The 20,341-nt window shown below is 42.4% G+C and overlaps 1 protein-coding gene across 4 annotated transcripts in view; it reads left to right on the top strand.

Moving 5' to 3' along the window:
* Positions 1-20,341, top strand: part of EIF2AK4 (eukaryotic translation initiation factor 2 alpha kinase 4) — a 104,327-nt gene that overhangs the window by 82,155 nt on the left and 1,831 nt on the right. For 2 of the 4 annotated variants that reach the window (XM_034661176.1, XM_034661175.1), the window contains 10 exons: positions 423-593; positions 946-1,080; positions 4,102-4,209; positions 4,673-4,801; positions 6,255-6,341; positions 12,992-13,104; positions 15,932-15,990; positions 16,895-16,992; positions 18,589-18,657; positions 19,207-19,251. In XM_034661176.1, coding sequence (XP_034517067.1) covers positions 423-593; positions 946-1,080; positions 4,102-4,209; positions 4,673-4,801; positions 6,255-6,341; positions 12,992-13,104; positions 15,932-15,990; positions 16,895-16,992; positions 18,589-18,657; positions 19,207-19,251 — 1,014 coding nt within the window. Of the gene's footprint in view, positions 1-422; positions 594-945; positions 1,081-1,921; positions 3,439-4,101; positions 4,210-4,672; positions 4,802-6,254; positions 6,342-12,991; positions 13,105-15,931; positions 15,991-16,894; positions 16,993-18,588; positions 18,658-19,206; positions 19,252-20,341 lie in introns of those variants that run through there. The other 2 variants (XM_034661177.1, XM_034661178.1) reach the window with 2 other exon arrangements.

Here is a 20,341-nt window from a genome sequence, read left to right as displayed (position 1 = left end):
AGGCTCCAAACAGGAATTATTCAAGCAAAGGGAGCAGAGGGAATCTCTGGCTACTTGTGAGTAGAATTAGAACCAGTCAGACTTTGCCTTTCCGTGTGTCCGTCCACCCCACCCCCGCCCCCACTTCTGTGCCTGCAGCAACAGGAGTTGATGAGAACGAGGGAGGTGAAGAGGAAATCTCATCAGCTAGTATGCGGGGCTGCTCTGCTGGGATCAGCATTCGCTGGGAGTAGGTGCCCACAGCACTCCTGGAAAAGGATAATCCTTAGGTTCCCAGTAAAGGTTAAAATTGCCTCTGAGCACAAACTCCCTGCTCGTGGAGGTGCACAAGCTCCGCCATGCCCCCCGTGTGTCGCAACACCACGCGGAGGGCGGCTTCCCTGCCGTGGATCGGAAGCTAAATGTGCCTCTTTGCTTTCCAGCTGTGTCGACTCTACAAATTTATTGAGCAGAAGGGAGATCTGCAAGATCTAACACCAGCAATAAATTCATTAATAAAACAGAAAACAGGCGTTGCCCAGCTGGTGAAGTACGGCTTAAAAGACCTAGAGGAGATTGTTGGGCTGTTGAAGAAACTCGGCATCAAGTTACAGGTCGGGCAACCGCTGGATTCTACTGTGGGTCTGTGGTGCCAGCACAGGGGGAAATGGGGATTTTGAGTTAATGCTAGCACACGTTTTCTTCCCCCAGAACTCTGCTTTCTACATTTTGGAACTTCTGATTTCTAGTAACAATTTTGGCTTCAATCAGAATGTCCTTGCAAGCATCATGATTCCTGTAGTACAGTGAATCTGATACATCAGGGAGCCTCAGCGAAGCGGTGATTCCTGAAGAGGGCAGAGTTCTTCACCTGGCAGGCTGTACTTAGACATCTTACTGATTGCTCTGATGCTACTGATGGAAAACCGTGCCCTTGACGTGTTTGCGTGGGCTTGCACTTCACAGGTCTTGATCAATTTGGGCTTGGTTTACAAGGTGCAACAGCACAACGGAGTCATCTTCCAGTTCGTGGCGGTCATCAGACGGAGGCAAAGGGCTGTATCTGAAATCCTTGCAGCTGGTGGCAGATATGACCTGCTGGTGAGGGCTCGCCCTGTATTCTTTCGTTGATTTATTCTGGCTTAATTTCCTTTCTTTCTCAGCTTGATACTTTGAAATATTCCAAACCTTCAGAGAAATTGAGCCAGTGGTATAATTGAACACCTGCATGCCTTTTATCTAGGAATAGAAATGGACCGTGAACCACATTTGTAGTGTTTTTGACTTTTATTTTAAAATAATCATAGGTTTATAGGAAGTTACAAAGATAGTATAGAGAGATCTTGTGTACCTTTCACTCCGTTTCCTTGAGTGGTTAAATCTGGTGTAACTATAATAAAATAGCAAAACCAGGACACGGACATTGGTACACCGTATGTGTATAACTCTGTGCCACTGTATCATGTGTGTATAGTCTGGTCACCACCCCACACCAAGATACAGAGCTCTTCTGTCGCCGTATAGATCCTTTGGTGCTGACATCTACTAGTTCAAATGAAGTACAGAACCTTCACCTCCCTGGAAGTCCCTATACCCATCCCCCCATTTATAATGTAACTATCTTAAATACTTCCTCTCCATACATCAAGGTCCACATCAGACAGTGTTAGACTTTTGCTTCACCTATCAAACTCTTAGAAACTCAAGAGGGGAAGAAAGTCTGTTGTACTTTACCCGAATTTCTGGTTTCTGATGAGAAATGTGCTATTGTTTGAATTTTCCCATATAGGAAAGCTGTTTTCATGCAACGCTTTTAAGATTTTTTTTCTTTGTCTTTAGTTCGAAATTTGATCATGATGTGTCTTGGCATGACTTTCTTTGGATTTATACTCTTTGGGGTTATCTTAGCTTCTTGAATCTAGAGGTTTATGTCCTTCTCCAGTATGGGCCCCCCCACCAAGCGCCAGCAGGGTGGCATCAGAGAAGACTAAATGGAAGCTAAGACTTTGATATCTGCCTGGGGTAGTGCCCCCCAACCCCCAAACAGTGCCAGTGGAGGAACCGAAGGATTACAGACCCTGATCTCCACCCAGGCAGTAACGAGGCCACGCTCCCCACAGTACCAGTAAAGGCATCTTTCAGGCATGTTATCGTAATATCTTTTACATCTTGCCCTCTTTTTGCTCTCCTTCTAGGACTCTGATGACAGATGTTCAAGTTTTTGTTATATCCCTGAGGTTTTTTATCGCTTACTTCTCTGCTGAGACTTTCTAATTTTTTTTGGCTTAAGCGTGCTCGTCATGTTTGTTGAAGCATTTTTGTGATGGTTGCTTTAAAGTCCTTGTCAGATATTTCCAACATCTGTGTCAACCTGTTTTTGGTGTCTGTTGATTGTCTTTTCTTACACATTTTGAGATCTTCTTGGTTGTTGCCATGATGCATGATTTTTACTTGTACCCTGGATATTTTAAGTATTATGAGACTCTAGCTTAGCTAGATCTTTGGTTTAATAAGCCTCTTCTGAGAGCATGCCAGTAGGGGCAGGGGGTGCCACCTTGCTACTGTTGGTCGAGGGTAAAGACTCAGGTTCCTTACCCTGCTTGCTTCAACATCCCTAGTCTGGGAGGGGTGCCTTGTTCCTGTTTCCCACATGCCTCCACTGGTACTGTGGTGAGGGGTGGAGGAAGTGGCAGGAGACTGCTGGAGAGCAGGGAAAGTTCCAGCCTCCCACTCAGCCGCCTCAGGCGTCACCCCCACGGGGAGGTGGCCTCATTACTGCTTGGGCGGAGGTGAGGGCCTGTAATCCTTCGGTTCCTGGCCTCCAGTGACACTGTTTGGAGGGCAGGGGGCAAATACCTCAGGTATCAAGTCCTGGCTCCCATTTAGTCTTCTCTGATGCCACCCAGGTGGGGCTTGGTGGGAGAGGGGGCCTCCTTACATCTGGGTAAAGGTGTGGGCCCCCACTCAGCCTTTGCTGGTGGGGGCGGCCTATGCTTCTTCCTGTGGTGTTCGGCTGGAGCAGGGTAGGGGTTATATAAACATTTTCAGCCCTGCCAGGTTGCCCTTTTCTTGGTCTTCTGGCTAGAGTGAGCAGGTTTCCTGGGGGCCTTTTGTTGGTTCTCTTTGGCACTTCAGGCTGTCAGCATGTATTACCCTCAGATCCTTTGGTTCCTGCACCCATGCGTGCCCTCTCTTCATGTTTGTTTTATAAATAATGTCCAGGATTTTTAGCTGTACTTAGTGGGAGGAATGGAAGTGTTCCTACCTGTCTGGTCCAGAATCAGAACCTACCTGTGTAATTTTAAATTATCTAGTGACATAAAGCAAATAAAAAGAAACAGGTGGAATTTATTTTAATAATATATCTTATTTAACCCAAATATGTTGTTTCAACATACAGTCCAAATTTTCAAAATTTTTGAGCTATTTTACATTTTTTTCTAAGCCTTTGTAATCAGTGTGTATATATATATATTTTTTTAAAGATTTATTTATTTATTTGACAGAGATAGAGACAGCCAGTGAGAGAGGGAACACAAGCAGGGAGAGTGGGAGAGGAAGAAGCAGGTTCATAGCGGAAGAGCCTGATGTGGGGCTCGATCCCATAACGCCGGGATCACGCCCTGAGCCAAAGGCAGATGCTTAACCGCTGTGCCACCCAGGCGCCCCTGTAATCAGTGTATATTTAACCCAATATACCCAAAATATTATTTCAGCATGTAATCAGACATCTCAGTATGATGAATGAGCTGTTTTATATCCTCCTCTTTTCCCACTCTGAGCCTGTGTATTTCACATACACAGCGCACGTCAGTTTGGATTAGTCGGCCTGCAGATACTCAAGCCCACATGCGGCTAGGCGGCTGCCCTGTTCAGCAGTGCAGCTCTGGATGCAGCATTTGGTAACTTTTTCCTAAATTGGCACGTGTGCTTGCTCCCATCTCTCCCTTCCCCGCCCCCCATTCTCTTCTCTCTCTCTCTCCACCAGCCCACCACGTACCTTTTTTTGGTTGAACCCTTTGATGATAAGTTGCTGACAAGTGTGTGCTCTCCAGTCATCGCTTTGCTTGTGATTACAGTTTCTTCTCTATCTCATAACCAGAGCTGTGCCTTTCTTCCCAGATTCCCCAGTTTAGAGGACCACAGGCTCTGGGACCAATCCCCACTGCTGTTGGGGTCAGCATAGCTATAGACAAGATCTCTGCGGCGATCCTCAACATGGAAGAACCTGTAAGTTCCAGTTTTGCTTTCCAGCGGGCTGAGTTGCCTTTCGTTTTAGAGTCCTGTATATGGAGCCCAGGATGGGGCGGTAGGCCGAGGCTTTGGGAAGTTCTCTTTGCCATGATAGACGAGCCTAGGACCTGGCATCTGTCCTTGTGTGTAAGGGGGGGACCTGAGACAGCTCATCCATCTCTGCCCGGCCTCACTCTCCTCGTCTTTGATGCACTGTGTAAACGTGAGGCGTAGTGTTGGCAGACGCCTCTCAGAGCCCCTTGTTCAGAAATCCTGCCGTACTCTACAGAGCTATAAATGGTGCTTTTTCCTTTTTTGTAGCTGAAATAATTTCCAGAAAGACTAATATAAAAGGTTTTTGACCTGTCTTCACATGAGTGCAGCCTCCCTCCTGGTGCTGGTCCCACCTGCAGGCCCACGGTCTCGCTCCTCTAAGTGTAACCCTCTCTCTCTGACCCAGGTCACAATAAGCTCTTGCGACCTCCTGATCGTAAGTGTTGGCCAGATGTCCATGTCCAGGGCCATCAACCTCACCCAGAAACTCTGGTCGGCGGGAATCACAGCGCAAATCATGTATGACTGGTCCCAGGTAATGAGACGCACAGTGCCCCCGAGTGGAGTGCGCGCAGTCCGGCCGCCCCGGCTTTAGAACAGGGTTCTCTCAAATTCCACTTCTCTCTGGTTAGAGTTACTTCCCGGGTTAGTTTCTGATTGTTACAGGAACAAAGGACCACAGACTCAGTGGTTTAAACACTACAGGCCGGTTACCTCACATTTCGGGCATTCAGAAGTCTGATACGGGTTCCACTGGGTCTGCTAGGGCCTGTTCCTTCTGAAGGCTTGAAGGGAGAGCGCATTTGCCCGCCTTCTCCAGCCCCGAGAGGCCTCCTGAGCCCCTCGATCGTAGTCCCTTCCTCCACCTTCAGACTCAGCAGTGTAGCATTTTCTTTCCTCTCTGACCTCTGTTTCTGTCTTTCCATCTCTACTTCTGACCCTCCTGTCTCCTCTCACAAGGATCCTTGTGATGACTTGATCCCACCCAGATTATCCAGATCGTCTCCCTGTCTCATGATCTGTAACTCAAGAGTTCCTTTGACCATAGAAGCGAACAAGCTCACAGGTTCCAGGGATGAGGCTGGGACGTCTTTGCAGGGCCAGGATCCAGCCTAGCACCCCCCCAAAGGCATTTGGTGTGGAGCCTGTGGGGGCGGCTGGCTCTCCTCAGAGTTCCCACAGCAGCCTGCTCTGGGGATGGAAGTGAGGGAGGTGGCAGCCTTGAACCCGCCTGCCCTTCGGAACGGGGGGGCCTGGAGAGAAGCGTGCACTGCCAGGAGCAGATCACAGAAGGGCGTACGCTCCAGTTCGCCCACACTCAGGCGCCCCGGAGCATGAAGAGACGCCCAGGGAAACAGAACCACCACCCTCCCTCCTGCTCTTTGCACGTCACCGGCGGGGGGGTTCGGAAGCTGCTGCGGTCTGTGTGCGTGGAGAGAAAACCTCCTGGCAGGAGTGTGCAGGGCAATGGTGTTTAATCATGTGACAGAGCAGCATCCTCTTCCATTGGTTTCCTTGTTTCAGAAATTGTTAGAGGAATGTTCTTCCAGAAACCGTGACTTTGGTCCTGCCCAGCGGCAGACCCTGCAGGCGTCTGCTCTGCTGCTCAGTGGCTTTATGCTTTACTCCTGTTTTACACCGTCCGCTGTTGCTGCTGCCTTGGCTTTCCTCGAGGGCCTTCTTGTTGTATGTGTACTGTCTAATTTTTTGGCACCTTCCACCAAGATTTGAAGCTTCTGAAAACTTCTTACTGTGTCCCAAGCACAGTGATTGTCCATGGCCCCTGAGGACAGCAGTAAAAGTAAGAAAAGCAAGGTCTTATTCCCCCTTTGAATCCGTACTCTTCTGACTTAGTATTTGTATCTCCTGAAGTCAGCATGTCAGCAGGTCACTTTGGAAGTACAGTCGAACCCCGTGTTTTCAGTCTCCCTAACTACTTGAAGCCGCTCTCGGTGCTCTGTTTATCTCACATGCCGTGTTTGTTTCAGTCCCAAGAGGAGCTACAGGAATACTGCAGACATCACGAAATCACCTACGTGGCCCTCGTCTCAGATAAAGGAGGAAGCTATGTCAAGGTACAGACCCAAGGAAATCTTTCCCAGTCCAGCAGGCACATTTCCCAAACTGTGTCTTAACTGTGGAGCACCCAGCTGCCTGCTGTCCCCTGGCCTTGGGTGTGGGCAGAAATCCATTATTTTATTTGTTGGGCCTGTTCTTGGAGAAAGGCTATAGGGTAAGAGAGAATCTGAATCAGAACCCTTCCCTTCAGATCAAAAATCAAAAACAGTGGCAGTAGGTTTTTCCTACTTTTCTACCTCTGTTCTCTTTCTTCATCTAAGAAAAGAATAGTAACTAGACAGATACCTGCTGGTTGGCATATGCTGTGGCTCTTTCCTAGCCGGTTTTACTCTGTTGCATTTAACTTACAAAGCTCCTAAATATACCACCTTCTAACCTTTATTTCTATTTTTAAAGAAAAAGAATCAACAGATTTTCCCCCTTTTATAAGTCTTTGTCAGGTTTTATTATCTGGGTGATGTTGGCGTCATAAATGAGTTGGACAGTGTTCTCTCCTCTTCCATTTGCTGAAAGATCTTGTGTACAGTTGGTATTATTTCATCCTCAGATGTTCGGTCAGACTCACCAGTAAAGCTGCAGGGACCTAGACAGAGAGCCACTCAGGTTGCCTCTTTCTGAACAAGTGAGTTTGGGTAGTTGGTATCTTCCCCGGAATGTTTTCATTTCATCTAAATTTTCAAATATTCTCTTTTACTACCTGTAGGATCTGTAATGATAATCCCCTCTTTCATTCCTGATAATTGGTAATTTATGTCTCCCATCCTCCCCCTTTTTTTTTTTTTTTTTTTTACTTCACCAGGCTGGCTAGAGGTTTATCAATCTTATTTGTCTTTTCAGAAAACCAGCTTTTGATGTCATTGACTTTTCTCTATTTTTTTGTTTTCTATTTTATTGATTTCCATTCTTTCTTCTTCATCCTGCTAATTGTGGATTTAGTTTATTCCTTTTCTGGTTTCTTCAGGTAGATCTTTAGATCAGGGATGGATAAACTACAGCCTGTAGGCCAAATGTGGCACAGCCTATTTGGCTATGGCCTGTGAGTTACAGATCGTTTTTACATTGTTTAAAAAAAAGTATGTGACTGGGGCGCCTGGGTGGCACAGCGGTTAAGCGTCTGCCTTCGGCTCAGGGCGTGATCCCGGCATTATGGGATCGAGCCCCACATCAGGCTCCTCTGCTATGAGCCTGCTTCTTCCTCTCCCACTCCCCCTGCTTGTGTTCCCTCTCTTCGCTGGCTGTCTCTATCTCTGTCGAATAAATAAATAAAATCTTAAAAAAAATTAAAAAAAAAAAAAAAAGTATGTGACAGACCGTGTGTGGCCTGCAAAGCCTAAAATACTACCTGGGCCTTTATAGAAAAAAAAATGGCACCTGGCATGGATCACTGAGTTCAGACTTGACTTTTCTAAGTATAAGCATTTAATGCTATAAATTTCACTCTTAAGTACTGTATTAGTTGCAACCTGCACATTTTTAATATGTACTACTTTCATTTTCATTTAGTTCAAAATACTTTTGGTTTCTTTGATTTCTTCTTTGATCCACAGGTTATTTAGAAGTGTGTGGCTTAATTTCCAAATATCTGGGTTATTTTCTAGCTATCTTTTATGATTTCTTTCCTTTTTTTTTTTAACTTTTTTTTTTATTTAAATTCAGTTAACATATAATGTATTATTACTTTCAGAGGTAGAGAGGTCAGTGATTCATCAGTCTTATATAATACCCAACGCTCATTTCATCATCTTTAATGATTTCTAATGATTTAATTCCTTTGTGATCAAAGAACATACTCCGTATGACTTCAGTCCTTCTAGTTTTACTAAGCCCTTAAAAGACAATTGTCTGTTACTATGAGTGTTTCACGTGCACTAGAGAAGGGTGTGTATTCTGCATTGTTAGGGGGAGTGTTTGATAAAAATCAGGTCACGTTAGATGGTGGTATTGCTGAAGTCTTCTGTATCTTTATTAATCATTTTGTCTATTTGCTCAATCGGTTACTAAGAGAGGAGTGTCAAAATCTCCAGCTATCATTGTAGGTTGATGTTTTTCTCCCTTTAGTTCTATCAGTTTTGCTTCATGCATTTTGAAGCTCTGTTATTTGGTGAATACAAATGACAGGTGTTATTTGTTTGATGAATTGACCTCTTTATCATTATAAAATGTTCTTCTTTATCCCTGATAATATTTCTTGTTCTGAGGTCTTTCGATTAGTGTTTGCATGGCATGTCTGTTTCCATCCCATCTGTGTCTTGAAAGTGGGTTTCTTAGAGACACGCAGTAGTTGAGTTTTGCTTTTTTGATCCACTCTGACAATTCCTGTCTTTTAATGGGACTAGTTAGACCATTTATATGTAATGCAGTTATTGAAATAGTTGGGTTTAAGTCTACCATTTTATTACTTATTTTTCTAATTATTCCATGTGTTCTTTTTTCCTTTTTTTTTTTTTTTTCTTTTCATGCCTTCTTCTTAGATCTTTACTGTTGGTTTGCTAACCATTACTCACTCCTGTTTTTGGTGAGATTTTTTGGTCACTTCTTAGGGTTTACAGTGTATACTGTAACTTAATACATTCAACCTTCAAAAAACATTATATGCCTTTCACCTAACAGCGTAAGAACCTTATAACAGAATACTTCCATTTCCCTTCTTTCTTTGTGCTGTTGTTACCAAGTATTTTTTCTTACATATGTTATAAATTCCACAATACATTGTTTTTATTTTGGCTTTAATTGGTTATTTTTTAAAGAGGTTTTTAAAATAAGGGGGGAAATGTCCTTTATATTTACCCACATATTTACCATCTCTGGAACTGTTGATTCCTGTGTTGAGGCAGACATCATTCTGATTTCATTTTCCTTCTGCCTGAAGAATTTCTTTTAATATTTCTGGTCTGTGCAGGTCTGCTGGTTTATCATTTTTCTCAGTTGTTACTGAGAAAGTCTTTATTTCACCTTCATTTTTTTAAGATTTATTTATTTTAGGGACACTTCAGTGGCTTAGTCGGTTAAGTGCCTGCCTTTGGCACAATAAAAAGGCATGATCCCGGGGTCTTGGGATCAAGCCCCACATCAGGCTCCCTGCTTAGTGGGGAGTCTGCTGCTCCCTCTCTGTCTCTCCCCCTGCTTGTGCTGTCAAATAAAAATTTAGAAAAATTTCAGACATTATTTTTTCAAATATTTTTCTGTCCCTTCTCGTCTTTTCCTTGTAGGACTCTGATTACAGTATGTTAATCATTTGATATTGACCCATAGCTCATTAAGACTCCATTTTTGTCTTCTGTTTTTTCCTTCTCTCTATGCTTTATTCAGGACCATTCACTGATCTTTTTGCAATATCTTATCTGCTGTTAATCCCACTGCATAGATTCTTATGTATTTTTTCATCTGTATAAGTTACACTTGTAACTTCATTTATCTTCCATTTCTGAGGTTTTGTTTCCTTTACATTTTTTATAAGATTTAAAATAGTCATTTTAGGGGCACTTGGCTGGCTGTCAGTAGAGCATGTGACTCTTGATCTCAGAGTTGTGAGTGTAAACCCCATATTGGGTGTAGAGGTAATGTAAATAAAACTTACTTTATTAAAACTTATTAAAACTTAAAATCTTTTAAAAAATAGTCGTTTTAAGGTGCTTGCCTACTAATTCCATCATTTCTGACACTTCTGAGTCTATCATTTCTTCTGGTTATGAGTCATATTTTCCTACCACTTTGCATGCCAGTAATTTTTTTTTTTTGAAGATTTTATTTATTTGACAGAGAACAAGTAGGAGGAGCTGCAGGCAGAGGGAGAGGGAGAAGCAGGCTCCCCACCGAGTAGGGAGTCCAACATGGAGCTCAATCCCAGGACCCTGGGAACATGACCTGAGCCAAAGGCAGATGCTTAACTGACTGAGCCACCCGACCCTCCTGCCAGTAATTTTTGATTGGTTGTTGGACATTATGAATTTTACATTTCTGGGTGCTAGTTTTTATGTTCCTATAAATACTGCTGGGCTTTGTTCTGGGGTGTAGTTAAAATTCTTGAATTGGTTGACCTTTTCCAGGCTTCATTTTCCGTGTTGTTAGGGCGGACCCAGGGCAGCTGTTGGTCTAAGCTGAGTTAGCCCCATTACTAGTAAGGCAAAACCTTTAGGTGGATTCTGCCTGGTGCCCTGTGTAGTCTGAGGTCTCTCTACCCTGGTAAGAATACCAACTATTCCCAGCCCTGTGAATTCCAGAAATGATTACGCCTACTCTTTTCTGGTGGTCGTCTGCCCAGCCCCGGACAGTTTTCTTTCAGTAGTGCACAGTTGAGATCTCTGGCAAGAATTGAGTGGACTGCTCCACAGATCTTCCGAAATTGATCTTTCTCTGTGAGTGTGGAGCGCTCTTCTCTTCAGTCCTCTACCCCACAATCTCTAGCCATCACGGTCTGCCTAAATTGTCTCCCTACCTTGACAAGACTCCTGGTCTCTGTTTAGGTTTCGCGTTCCTGTACTGCAGTCTGCAGGCATCCTCATCACAGTAAACAGGCGCTGGTAGGGCACTCGCTGTTTCCTTCTCTTGGAAAATAGTCCTCCACTACTTGTTGTCTAAGGTCTGAAAAACCATTGTTTTGTGTATTGCCTGACTTTGATTGTTTAAGGCAGGAAGGCAGTTCTTGTAGTAGCTTATCCTTTATGGGAAGATCTGCAAGTCCCCACTACTCGTCTGCTTGTTAGTGACAAAATCATAAACAACTCTAAGAACCGATCAGGCCCCTTCCAGAGCAGGGTGCTCCTGCAATGCCACGAAGAGAGGGCCATCAAGCCTCTGCTGGATAATGTGTTGTGATACACTGCTGTAATGATTAACGGATTTTAAAAACTTGAATCAGTCTCCTTCCCAAAATTTACACTCTGTGGTCTTAGTTCTGCCTTCTAGAGTAGTCAAAATAACAAGTCTAATTTTTCCTCCTCTCAGCTACCTTGAAATAACTTGTAGGAGACCACTGCCACGTCACTCTCTCCTCTTTTTTGGTTTAAACATTCTGGTTACTTAAGCCATTTCTCATAACATGATTTCTCAAATCCTTGACCCTCCTAGTTGACCTCCTCTAGATATGCCTTGTCAATGTCTGTCTCTAAATGTGATACTAGAATTCTACAGAGCACTCTACGCATATTCTGACTAAATGAGAATGGTGTCTGACCTCCCTCATTCCAAACACCATATTTCTCCTCATACAGCTCACTGTGAACTCTTAGCAACCACATGGCTCTTTGGCTTGTACTGAACTTAGCAACTAAAACCCACTGGCCTTTTTGCAGTTATCACCATGCCTGGCTGGCACCTACAATGAGGGCTTTCAGTATAGGACTTCACATTTATCTCCATTAAATGTGCTCTTGTTCGTTCTAGCACATTGTTTCAGCCAGTCTGTCTTTTGAATCTTGAGTCACTTTCATGTTTGAAGGGCAAGACATCACTTCATTCATCCATTTAGCAAATGCATTTTAAGTGTTCACAGTGTGGGAGGGGATGGAATTTAAGGTCCTAAAGGATACAGGGACATTGAAGCATCAGGCCCTGCTGTCAGGGATCCTCTAATCTGGTAGGGAACATAACACAGTCGTGCATGATTATGAGTTAGCAAATGCTAAATGCCATGAGAGTCCTACAGTGCAGTTCTCTGAGGGTTCCTCAGCCTGGGAGATTACCTCAGAGGTAGCAAGGAAGTCTCCAGGGTGGAGGTGGGATGGAGGGGGGACCCTCGTGAATGGGCAGGATAGAGATGTGTGCTGAAAGGGACTTTTAAGCAGAAGGAATGCCAAAGGTAATGGTAATTCTTTGAATAGCCTGCTCCAAAGTCAGAGGGAGGCCAGCAGAGAACTATTCTGGGTATTACCCTGAATAAGTCTACTTTGGGTGAAGCAGAAGGATTGCAAAGGATACTTCAGCAGGAGAGAATGGTTTTAGCTAGATCATGGAGAGCAAAATGCCAACCAAGGAATCTGGACTTCATGTAGCAGCGAGTGGGGAGCCAGCATGTGTTTTGGACGGAAGGGGACATTAGAGTGGTATGTGAGAAAAATTAATCTGCAGGGGTGTGTAGCATGGAACGGAGTGAGTGGAAAATAGCAGTGGGAAGAATATAAGGCTGTTTGAAGGCAAGGTTGAGTGCTGGCCATGGAGTGAAGATGAAAGAACAGGTACCGTAGAAGTGGATGAAAGGACTTGGGTTTGGAATGGAGAGGGGGGCACTGTGGAAACTGATTACTGACCATGGGATGTTCAAGGGGAAGAATTATGTGGAAGAATCAAATGAAATAGGAGCTGGTTAGTCTTGGCCTTTTTAAAATCCTCTCCTCAATGATAAGCTTTCCCAGTCTATACCAGGGTTTCTCAACAGCCACAGTGATATTTGGGGCCAAATAATTGTGGGGGCTGCTGTCCTGGGCATTGCAGGAAGTTGAACAGCACCCCAAGCCTCTACCCATGAGATGCTGGTAGCACCCCGTATAGCTGTCACAACCAGAGAGGTCTCCAAACGTTGCCAAATGTCCTGTAATGAGCAAAATCGCCCCTGGTTAAGAACCACCAACCTAAACTGTTGACTTAGTTTTATACTCTGATTTAGCCTGTTGGCTTCAGAAATTGATAGTTCTGTTTCATTCTTTTTAAGGTTAAGTCTTTTGAGAAGGAAAGGCAAACAGAGAAACATGTGCAGGAGTCTGATCTTATAGACCACGTTTTGCAGAAACTCAGAACTAAAGTCAGTGATGAAAGGACTATCAGGTAACAAAAGCCCAGAAAACCAGCTGTGACTACCTATAGAACTTCTGTACCTTTATCTTAAACATCAGTTTGATCCTTTTGGGAAACAAAGATACATCAGGGTAACTTTTAATGGATCATTCTGTTGCTTCTGATTAACTCAGCAGTTTAAATATGGGACCCCCCTGTATAAGACTAGTCATAGTTTCAGGGTTTGTTCTTAGTAACATGTCAGAGAATATTTTATCAGTTTGAAAGGCCCAAGGTGCCAAAATTAATCATATTTGGTCTGTTAATCAGTAAATTTTGGTAGTGTTTTGTCTAAGTATTTGAAAGATCTAATATATTCTGGGAAAAGATGGTGTATACTCATGACGGAAATGTAAATTGTTTCAACTCTCTGGATAGGAATTTAACAAAGTTAAAATTGCCTTAAAACTAAAATTTAAAAAGAGTAAAAATTATTCCATGGGGGTACGTACAAAGATGTCTAGCAAGGCATTGTTTATAACAGTTTCAATCTTTTTGGTCTCAGAACCACTTTATACCCTTAAAAATTATTTGAGAGCACCAAAGAACTTTGTTTATGAGGGTTATAGCTATCAGTAATTTATTAGAAATTAAAACAAACATTTTAAAAATATTTATTTTAAAATAACAATAAACCCGAGGCACCTGGATGGCTCAGTCAGTTAAGTGTCAGCCTTCAGCTCCGGTCATGATCTCGGAGTCCCGGGATCCAGCCTAGGCTCCATGCTTAGCGGGGAGTTTGCTTCTCCCCCTCCCCTTCCCCCCCGCCAAGCTCTCATACAAATAAATTAAAAACCTTCAAAAAATAAAAATAAAAAACCATTTTCCAAAACAAAAGAAATTTTGGAAGAGTGACAGTTTGACATCTTACAGATAATGCATTGTTTAACATTTTTGTAATCTCTTTAACACTTTAATAGAAAAAAATAGATTGTCACTATCTGCATCTGATTCAATCTGTTGTTGTGCTATCACCCACCATACAGTCTCTGGAAAATTCCATGACACATTTGTGAAAGGATGACTCGAAAAAGGTAAAGGCTTAGAAGAGGTTTTTCTCATCTATAAAAAAGATAAATAACATTTTAACATTGTAGTGAAAACTGTTTTGACCTTGCAGACATGTGCAAGGATCTCAGGAACTTCCAGAGGTCCCTGGACCACACTGGGAGAAGCTCTCACTTACAATATCACAACATCCACAGGTAGAAGAGTGTTTGGATTATAGTAAATACAATGAAATGGTGTGCAGCCTTTAAAAATGCTGATTCTAGGGGTGCCTGGCTGGCTTTCTGGCTTTCTCACTAGAGCATGCAACTCTTGATCTCAGGGCCATGAGTTCGAGGGCCACATTGGGGTGTAGGGTTTACTTTAAAAAAAAATTTTTTTTAAATGATGATTCTAGTAAAGCTGAATTTATTGACATGGAAATCTGTCCACCGATAAGCTTTATGATCCTGTTTTTTTCCAACCAAAATACATAGCCCATACATTGTCTGGAATGATATACCAGAATTTTTTTTAAGATTTTATTTATTTATTTGAGAGAGTGCGATCAAGCAAGCACGGAGGGAGAGTGAGAGGGAGAAGCAGACTCCCCGCTGGGCAGAGAGCCCAACGCAGGGCTCGATCCCAAGACCCTGGGATCACGACCTGAGCCAAAGGCAGACACTTAACTGAGCGGTTAAGGTGCCCCCCCAAATTTTTAATTGTAGTTATTTCTGGTTAGTGTGATTACAAGGGATCTTAATTTTCTTTAAATTTCTATAATTTTCTTAATTTTCTATAAATGTGTAACATGTATATGCTTATAATCAAAAATACTTCTTTTGGCTTCTATCAGTGATTCTCAGTCGGGACATTTTGCCTTCCAGGGGACATCTGGCACTGTTTGCAGATATTTTTGGTTGTTAGAACTGGGGGTGCTGCTAATCACCCTGCAGTGCACATCACTGACCCCCCACACCCCCATCCAAGAATTATCTGGCCCAAAATGTCAATAGTGCCAACAGTGAAAAACCTTGGCTTATATAAAATAGTCTTACTTTCTTCTTCCTCCCTTACCCCAGGCTCCCTCCCATCTGCACCTAGCTTGAATATAAATTCACCATCAGGCTTCTTCTGAGGAAATAATAATGTTCTAGAAGTGCCAGGTATTAGGATAACTGATCCCCAAAAAAGGTAGAGGTTTAGAAGAGAAAACGTAAAATACTCAACTAATTAATAGTACAGGTGAACATTATTAAGACACTTAAAAGGCCCAGATGGGATTCAGTTTTAGCAGGGCAAAGTTTAAAATCTTTCCTCCATGTGCATGATTACTTCCCTGTTCTCCCAAGATAGAGTGTTATTGTGTCTCTCAAAGGCTATAAGCTAATTGAATCTTTAAAGAACATCCATTCACAGCTTTTGAAAGAATCTCCTTATTTACTAAATGTTCTCCTGTGGGTGATCACCAAGGTTCCTGCCATAATAAAGGTGGGGCATGTCCTCGCTAATGTTTCCTCACATTGTGAGGGGAGCGGAAAGAACACCCATTATAGTTCATTGAAGTTAGCTTCTTATGTTGAGCCAGGATTTCAAGCATAGCTGAGTAAATCAAAATGTTGTCTTTAGGCATTTGTTAATTTGAAATGACATCCTTTATAATTTTTACTTGCTGTTGACCAAAAGCATAATTAAGTTCAAATTTTTTTCTTCCACTAATAACCAATACTTAATTTTTACATTTAATAGAAAAAAATGGCTCACTTTAAATTATCTTTGTTGTGTTGCTCTATTGACTGTTTTCTAATTGTTTTTGTTTGCTTGTTTTTAGAGAAACTTCTGATAATCTTGCAGCGCAAAATCTGAAGGGCTCCTTTTCTAATGCTTCAGGTATTGACTAATTATAATCTAAACGTAATAATGCTGTGTGTTTGTGTGCGTGCATTTGCTATCAACACTGCTGTGGCTAACTCGTTTTTGTATCAGAAAATGTATCTTTAACCTATACAATTAATTGTACCAAATGGAATTTATCTCTACGCTTTGAAACTCACATCCTAGAAAATGACTAGGAGTTTGGTGATTCCTCTAATCATAATACACTCTGTCTTCCTGTCTTATTTTCACAACTGGGTTAATCTTCCTTTGACTCAGTTTACTGTATAGATTAAATGTGGTTACTGGGAATTTTCCCCACACAGAAGACTGAAGAGTAATATATTGAAATAACCTTGAGAAAGACCATGGATGCGTCTGTTTTCATGAAAGCCAAGAATGAACAGTGGTGACAGGTCGTAATTTCATCACATTTGCCAGCCTTACTGAAAAATGTCCCAGTTACGTCCACAAGAAGACGTATTTGGCTTTTAACAGAACTGAGTCTTTTTGGTTGGTTGTTAGCATGGACTTTCTGCCACTGTCAGATTTCATATACTTTGAGGAATTTAAAGTATGAGTTTGAGAGATAGTAAGTTTGACTTTTTTTCCCCCCTTAGGTTCATGAGGTTTTGGTGACTCATACAGCCTGTCTATGCTTTTGTCACCTTCCACCCCCACTCCCACCTGAGAGAAGGCTGGGAGTCCTGACAGAAGCACTAAAACTGCTCAGTGTTAGGGTTTTGGGTTCCTCCAGGCCAAGTGCTGCTAGTTGCAAAGATGGAACGCAAAGCCCAGACAGAATCTAGCCCATAGGATCACACCCAAGTGCATTCTACTAATCCTCTCTGCCATCTCTGTGGTATGTTACAGAAAGTGGGATCAGATAAGACCCTAAATTCTGAACTCTCTGTTTCAGGTTTGTTTGAAATCCATGGAGCAGCAGTTGTTCCCATTGTGAGTGTGATAGCCCCAGAGAAGCTGTCAGCCAGCACTAGGAGGCGGTATGAAATTCAGGTATGTACACTTTCCTCAGCTTTCTAATGTAAGCTACAAGGGAGGAAGAAAACAGGAAAGGAATATAAGAAACGGTTTCCTGGAAAGAGTTTTCTTCCCACTTCCTTAACTTGGTGGCTTCTGAAAATTTCATCAACAAATCATCTCTCTGGTGTTAGGATTCTACCCCATTTGTCCTCCAAAGAGGCATCTGTGTACATTATGGGCACCTAGAAGCACCTACTGTCAGAATTACTAGATCTAAACAAAGACTTTCTGATCTGGATCTATTGGCAGACAAGGTTGCTTTGTTTCTGTTCTAAGTAACAAAGCAGAAGAGATCTATTCTAAGACTTGAGGCAGGTTTCTCACTACATACATGTTTTTGGTATTTGCTCTCTGCTTGATTCTGTGTGGAATACTGTATAAAATTTAAAAGACATGGCATAGCCCCAATCTTCAAAGAGTTTATAACAGAAGCATATGTAGTATACAGTTAGAGAACAGTAGAAGAGAAGTAACAGAATGCTGAATTAGATACACTGAAGGTGAGTGTGGGGACATAGGAGAAGGGTGGAGATCAGTGTCTGCTTGGATGATAGATGAAGGTTTCCTGGAGGGGGATCCCTGAAGGATTTTAATAGGTAGGGAGAAAAGATCAGGCCAGTCCTCCAGCTAATGAGCTCAGTAAGGACACTGGCCTCACTTGGGAAGTGGGTGTTAGGGAGCAGTCATTATTCAGGAATGTGATTAAAGGGGCACCTGGGTGGCTCAGTCAGTTAAGTTTCCTGACTCTTGATTTCAGCTCAAGTCATGATCTCAGGGTTGTGAGATCAAGCCCCGAGTCCGGCACCACACTCACCATGGGAGTCTGCTTCTCTCTCTCTCAAATAAATCTTTAAAAAAATGTGATTAGGCGCCTGGGTGGCACAGTGGTTAAGCATCTGCCTTCAGCTCAGAGCGTGATCCCAGTGTTGTGGGATCGAGCCCCACATCAGGCTCCTCCGCTATGAGCCTGCTTCTTCCTCTCCCACTCCCCCTGCTTGTGTTCCCTATCTCGCTGGCTGTCTCTGTCGAATAATTAAAATAAAATCTAAAAAAAAAAAAAAATAAATAAATAAATAAATAAATAAAAAATAAAAAATGTGATTAGATCGAAATACAAAAGATTAAGTTACCACATTTCTGTACACATTCCTAGCTGTTTCTATGATGGACGGCAACTCATTTTCACATCTTTCTCCTGCGTTCATCTACTACCGTATTTCAGTTCCATGTCCTCATTGCTGTCACCTTCCCCTTTTTCCAGATTTAGCTTAATACCAAAATCCCCCTGCTTCCACATGCAGTTTTGGTGCCCGGAGGTTTTAGCTGTCATTTCAAAATTATAAAGTAAGAAGGTGGAGTATTAAATTATCAAAACACACTGTAAAATATCATTTCTCCTGAGATCGGGATAGGCTGGGCAGTCATCTTTCCAAGTCCTTAGATAATCTTTGGGAGGCCTTCTAGGTCTTGGTTTGTCACTCATGATTGTTTACTACAATAGGAAATAAGATGGCAAGAAAGATGGTTTGTGTTGACAGGTTCTGAACTCTGACAAGTCTTCTCGTTTAGGTACAAACACGACTTCAGACCTCCCTTGCCAACTTACATCAGAAAAGCAGTGAAATTGAAATTTTGGCTGTAAGTTGCTCTCTTTAACATTTTGAGAACTGCCTGTGTCCCTGTCCCTGTCATCAAAGTTACTTCCTCAGAGGTTAGGGCATTTTTGCTCCCTATGCACAGTATGGGGATGCAGGCCTTTTCTCACTGATGCTAACCACATGTAATCTATATGTGTAAGAAGTGGGGGGAAAAATGGAAGGTTCTGTGTTTATTTCTCTAGTTTTCTTCCTCTGAAAGATGGGAAGCAAGGGGAGTAAAAACAAAAGTCACCACTTTTCTAAAATGTTTCAGACTTTTGCCTCATTAAAAATACACTGAGTACAGGCAACAGCATCAAGCCCCTGGGGTGTCCTGTGAGGACTGGGGTATTTGCTCACCAGTGCTGACACCTTACCACTCTATGGTTCCTTTATGTGTGCTCGACTGGATACAGCACAGTAGTGTCCCAGACTCTGCAAGCCTGATTGTTTTGCTCCATCCCAAGTGCCCCCACTGTGCCGAGTCAGTATGTGCTGCCTCGGGCCCGACAGATGACAAAGACTGACATACAGTTTTGTGTATCAACAGGTGGATCTACCCAAAGAAACAATCTTACAGTTTTTATCCTTAGAGGTAAGCAAAATGAACTCCTGCGCATCGTGGCCTTTAAATTCTAAAGCTTTGTTGTTACTTGGCCAAAACATAATTGAAAATGGCACTATTTTCTTAGCGAAGCTTTTGGGCAGTTCCAGGAATCTAATTACATTGTTCCTTTCATGTGACGTAGATATTATTAATCAGATTTTGAGAGAATCATACTTTCCTAGTGACTTTTAAGTTTCAGAGATTATTTTAACACCTCCTACATTTACTGTGGTCAGGCTCTGGCAGCCCTTGCTCTAAGCATTTTTCAAATATTAACTAACTCATTTAATTATATAAACAGTAGCAGAAGTGTTTTACATTTTACAGAGAATGGAAGAAGAGATGGTAAATATCTTACTCAAGGTCAACTTACTAGTAATGCTAGCAGAGCCAGGATTTGAACGTAGGTAGGCTAGGGGAATCTGTATTCCTAACCACTATACAATGCTGACTCAGACCTTCATTTCAACTGGGAGACTTATTTTTGTAAAAATTAAGTTAGGTCATTATATATATTTAAAATTTTTTATGGGTAGCACAGAAAATCATCCAGTTAACGAATGGGCAGAAGACATGAATAGATGGCCAGCAGACATAGGAAAAGATGTTCAACATCACTCATCAGGGAGATACAGATCAAAACTACAATGGGATATCACCTCACATCCATCAGAATGGCTAAAATCAAAAACACAAGAAACAACAAGTGTTGGAGAGGATGTGGAGAAATAGGAACCCTCTTGCACTGCTGGTCGAAATGCAAACTGGTGCAGCCACTGTGGCAAACAGTGTGGGAGGTTTCTCAAAAAAATGGAGCTACTCTACAATCCAGTAATTACACTACTGGTAAATACTGGGTATTTACCCAAAAAATACAAAACACTAATCCAAAGAGATACATTCACCCCTATGTTTATAGAAGCATTTTTTACAACAGCCAAATTACAGAAGCAGCCTAAATGTCCACTGATGAATGGATAAAGATGTGGGGGATGGGTGTGTGTGTGTATAAACACACACACACACACACACACACAATGGAAAATTATTCAGCCTTAAAAAAGATTGAAATCCTGCC

Source organism: Ailuropoda melanoleuca, chromosome 5, assembly GCF_002007445.2.
Source record: "Ailuropoda melanoleuca isolate Jingjing chromosome 5, ASM200744v2, whole genome shotgun sequence".
NCBI lineage: Eukaryota > Metazoa > Chordata > Mammalia > Carnivora > Ursidae > Ailuropoda > Ailuropoda melanoleuca.
The sequence above is the reverse complement of the archived record's forward strand: the minus strand, read 5'-3'. Positions and strand labels throughout refer to the sequence as shown.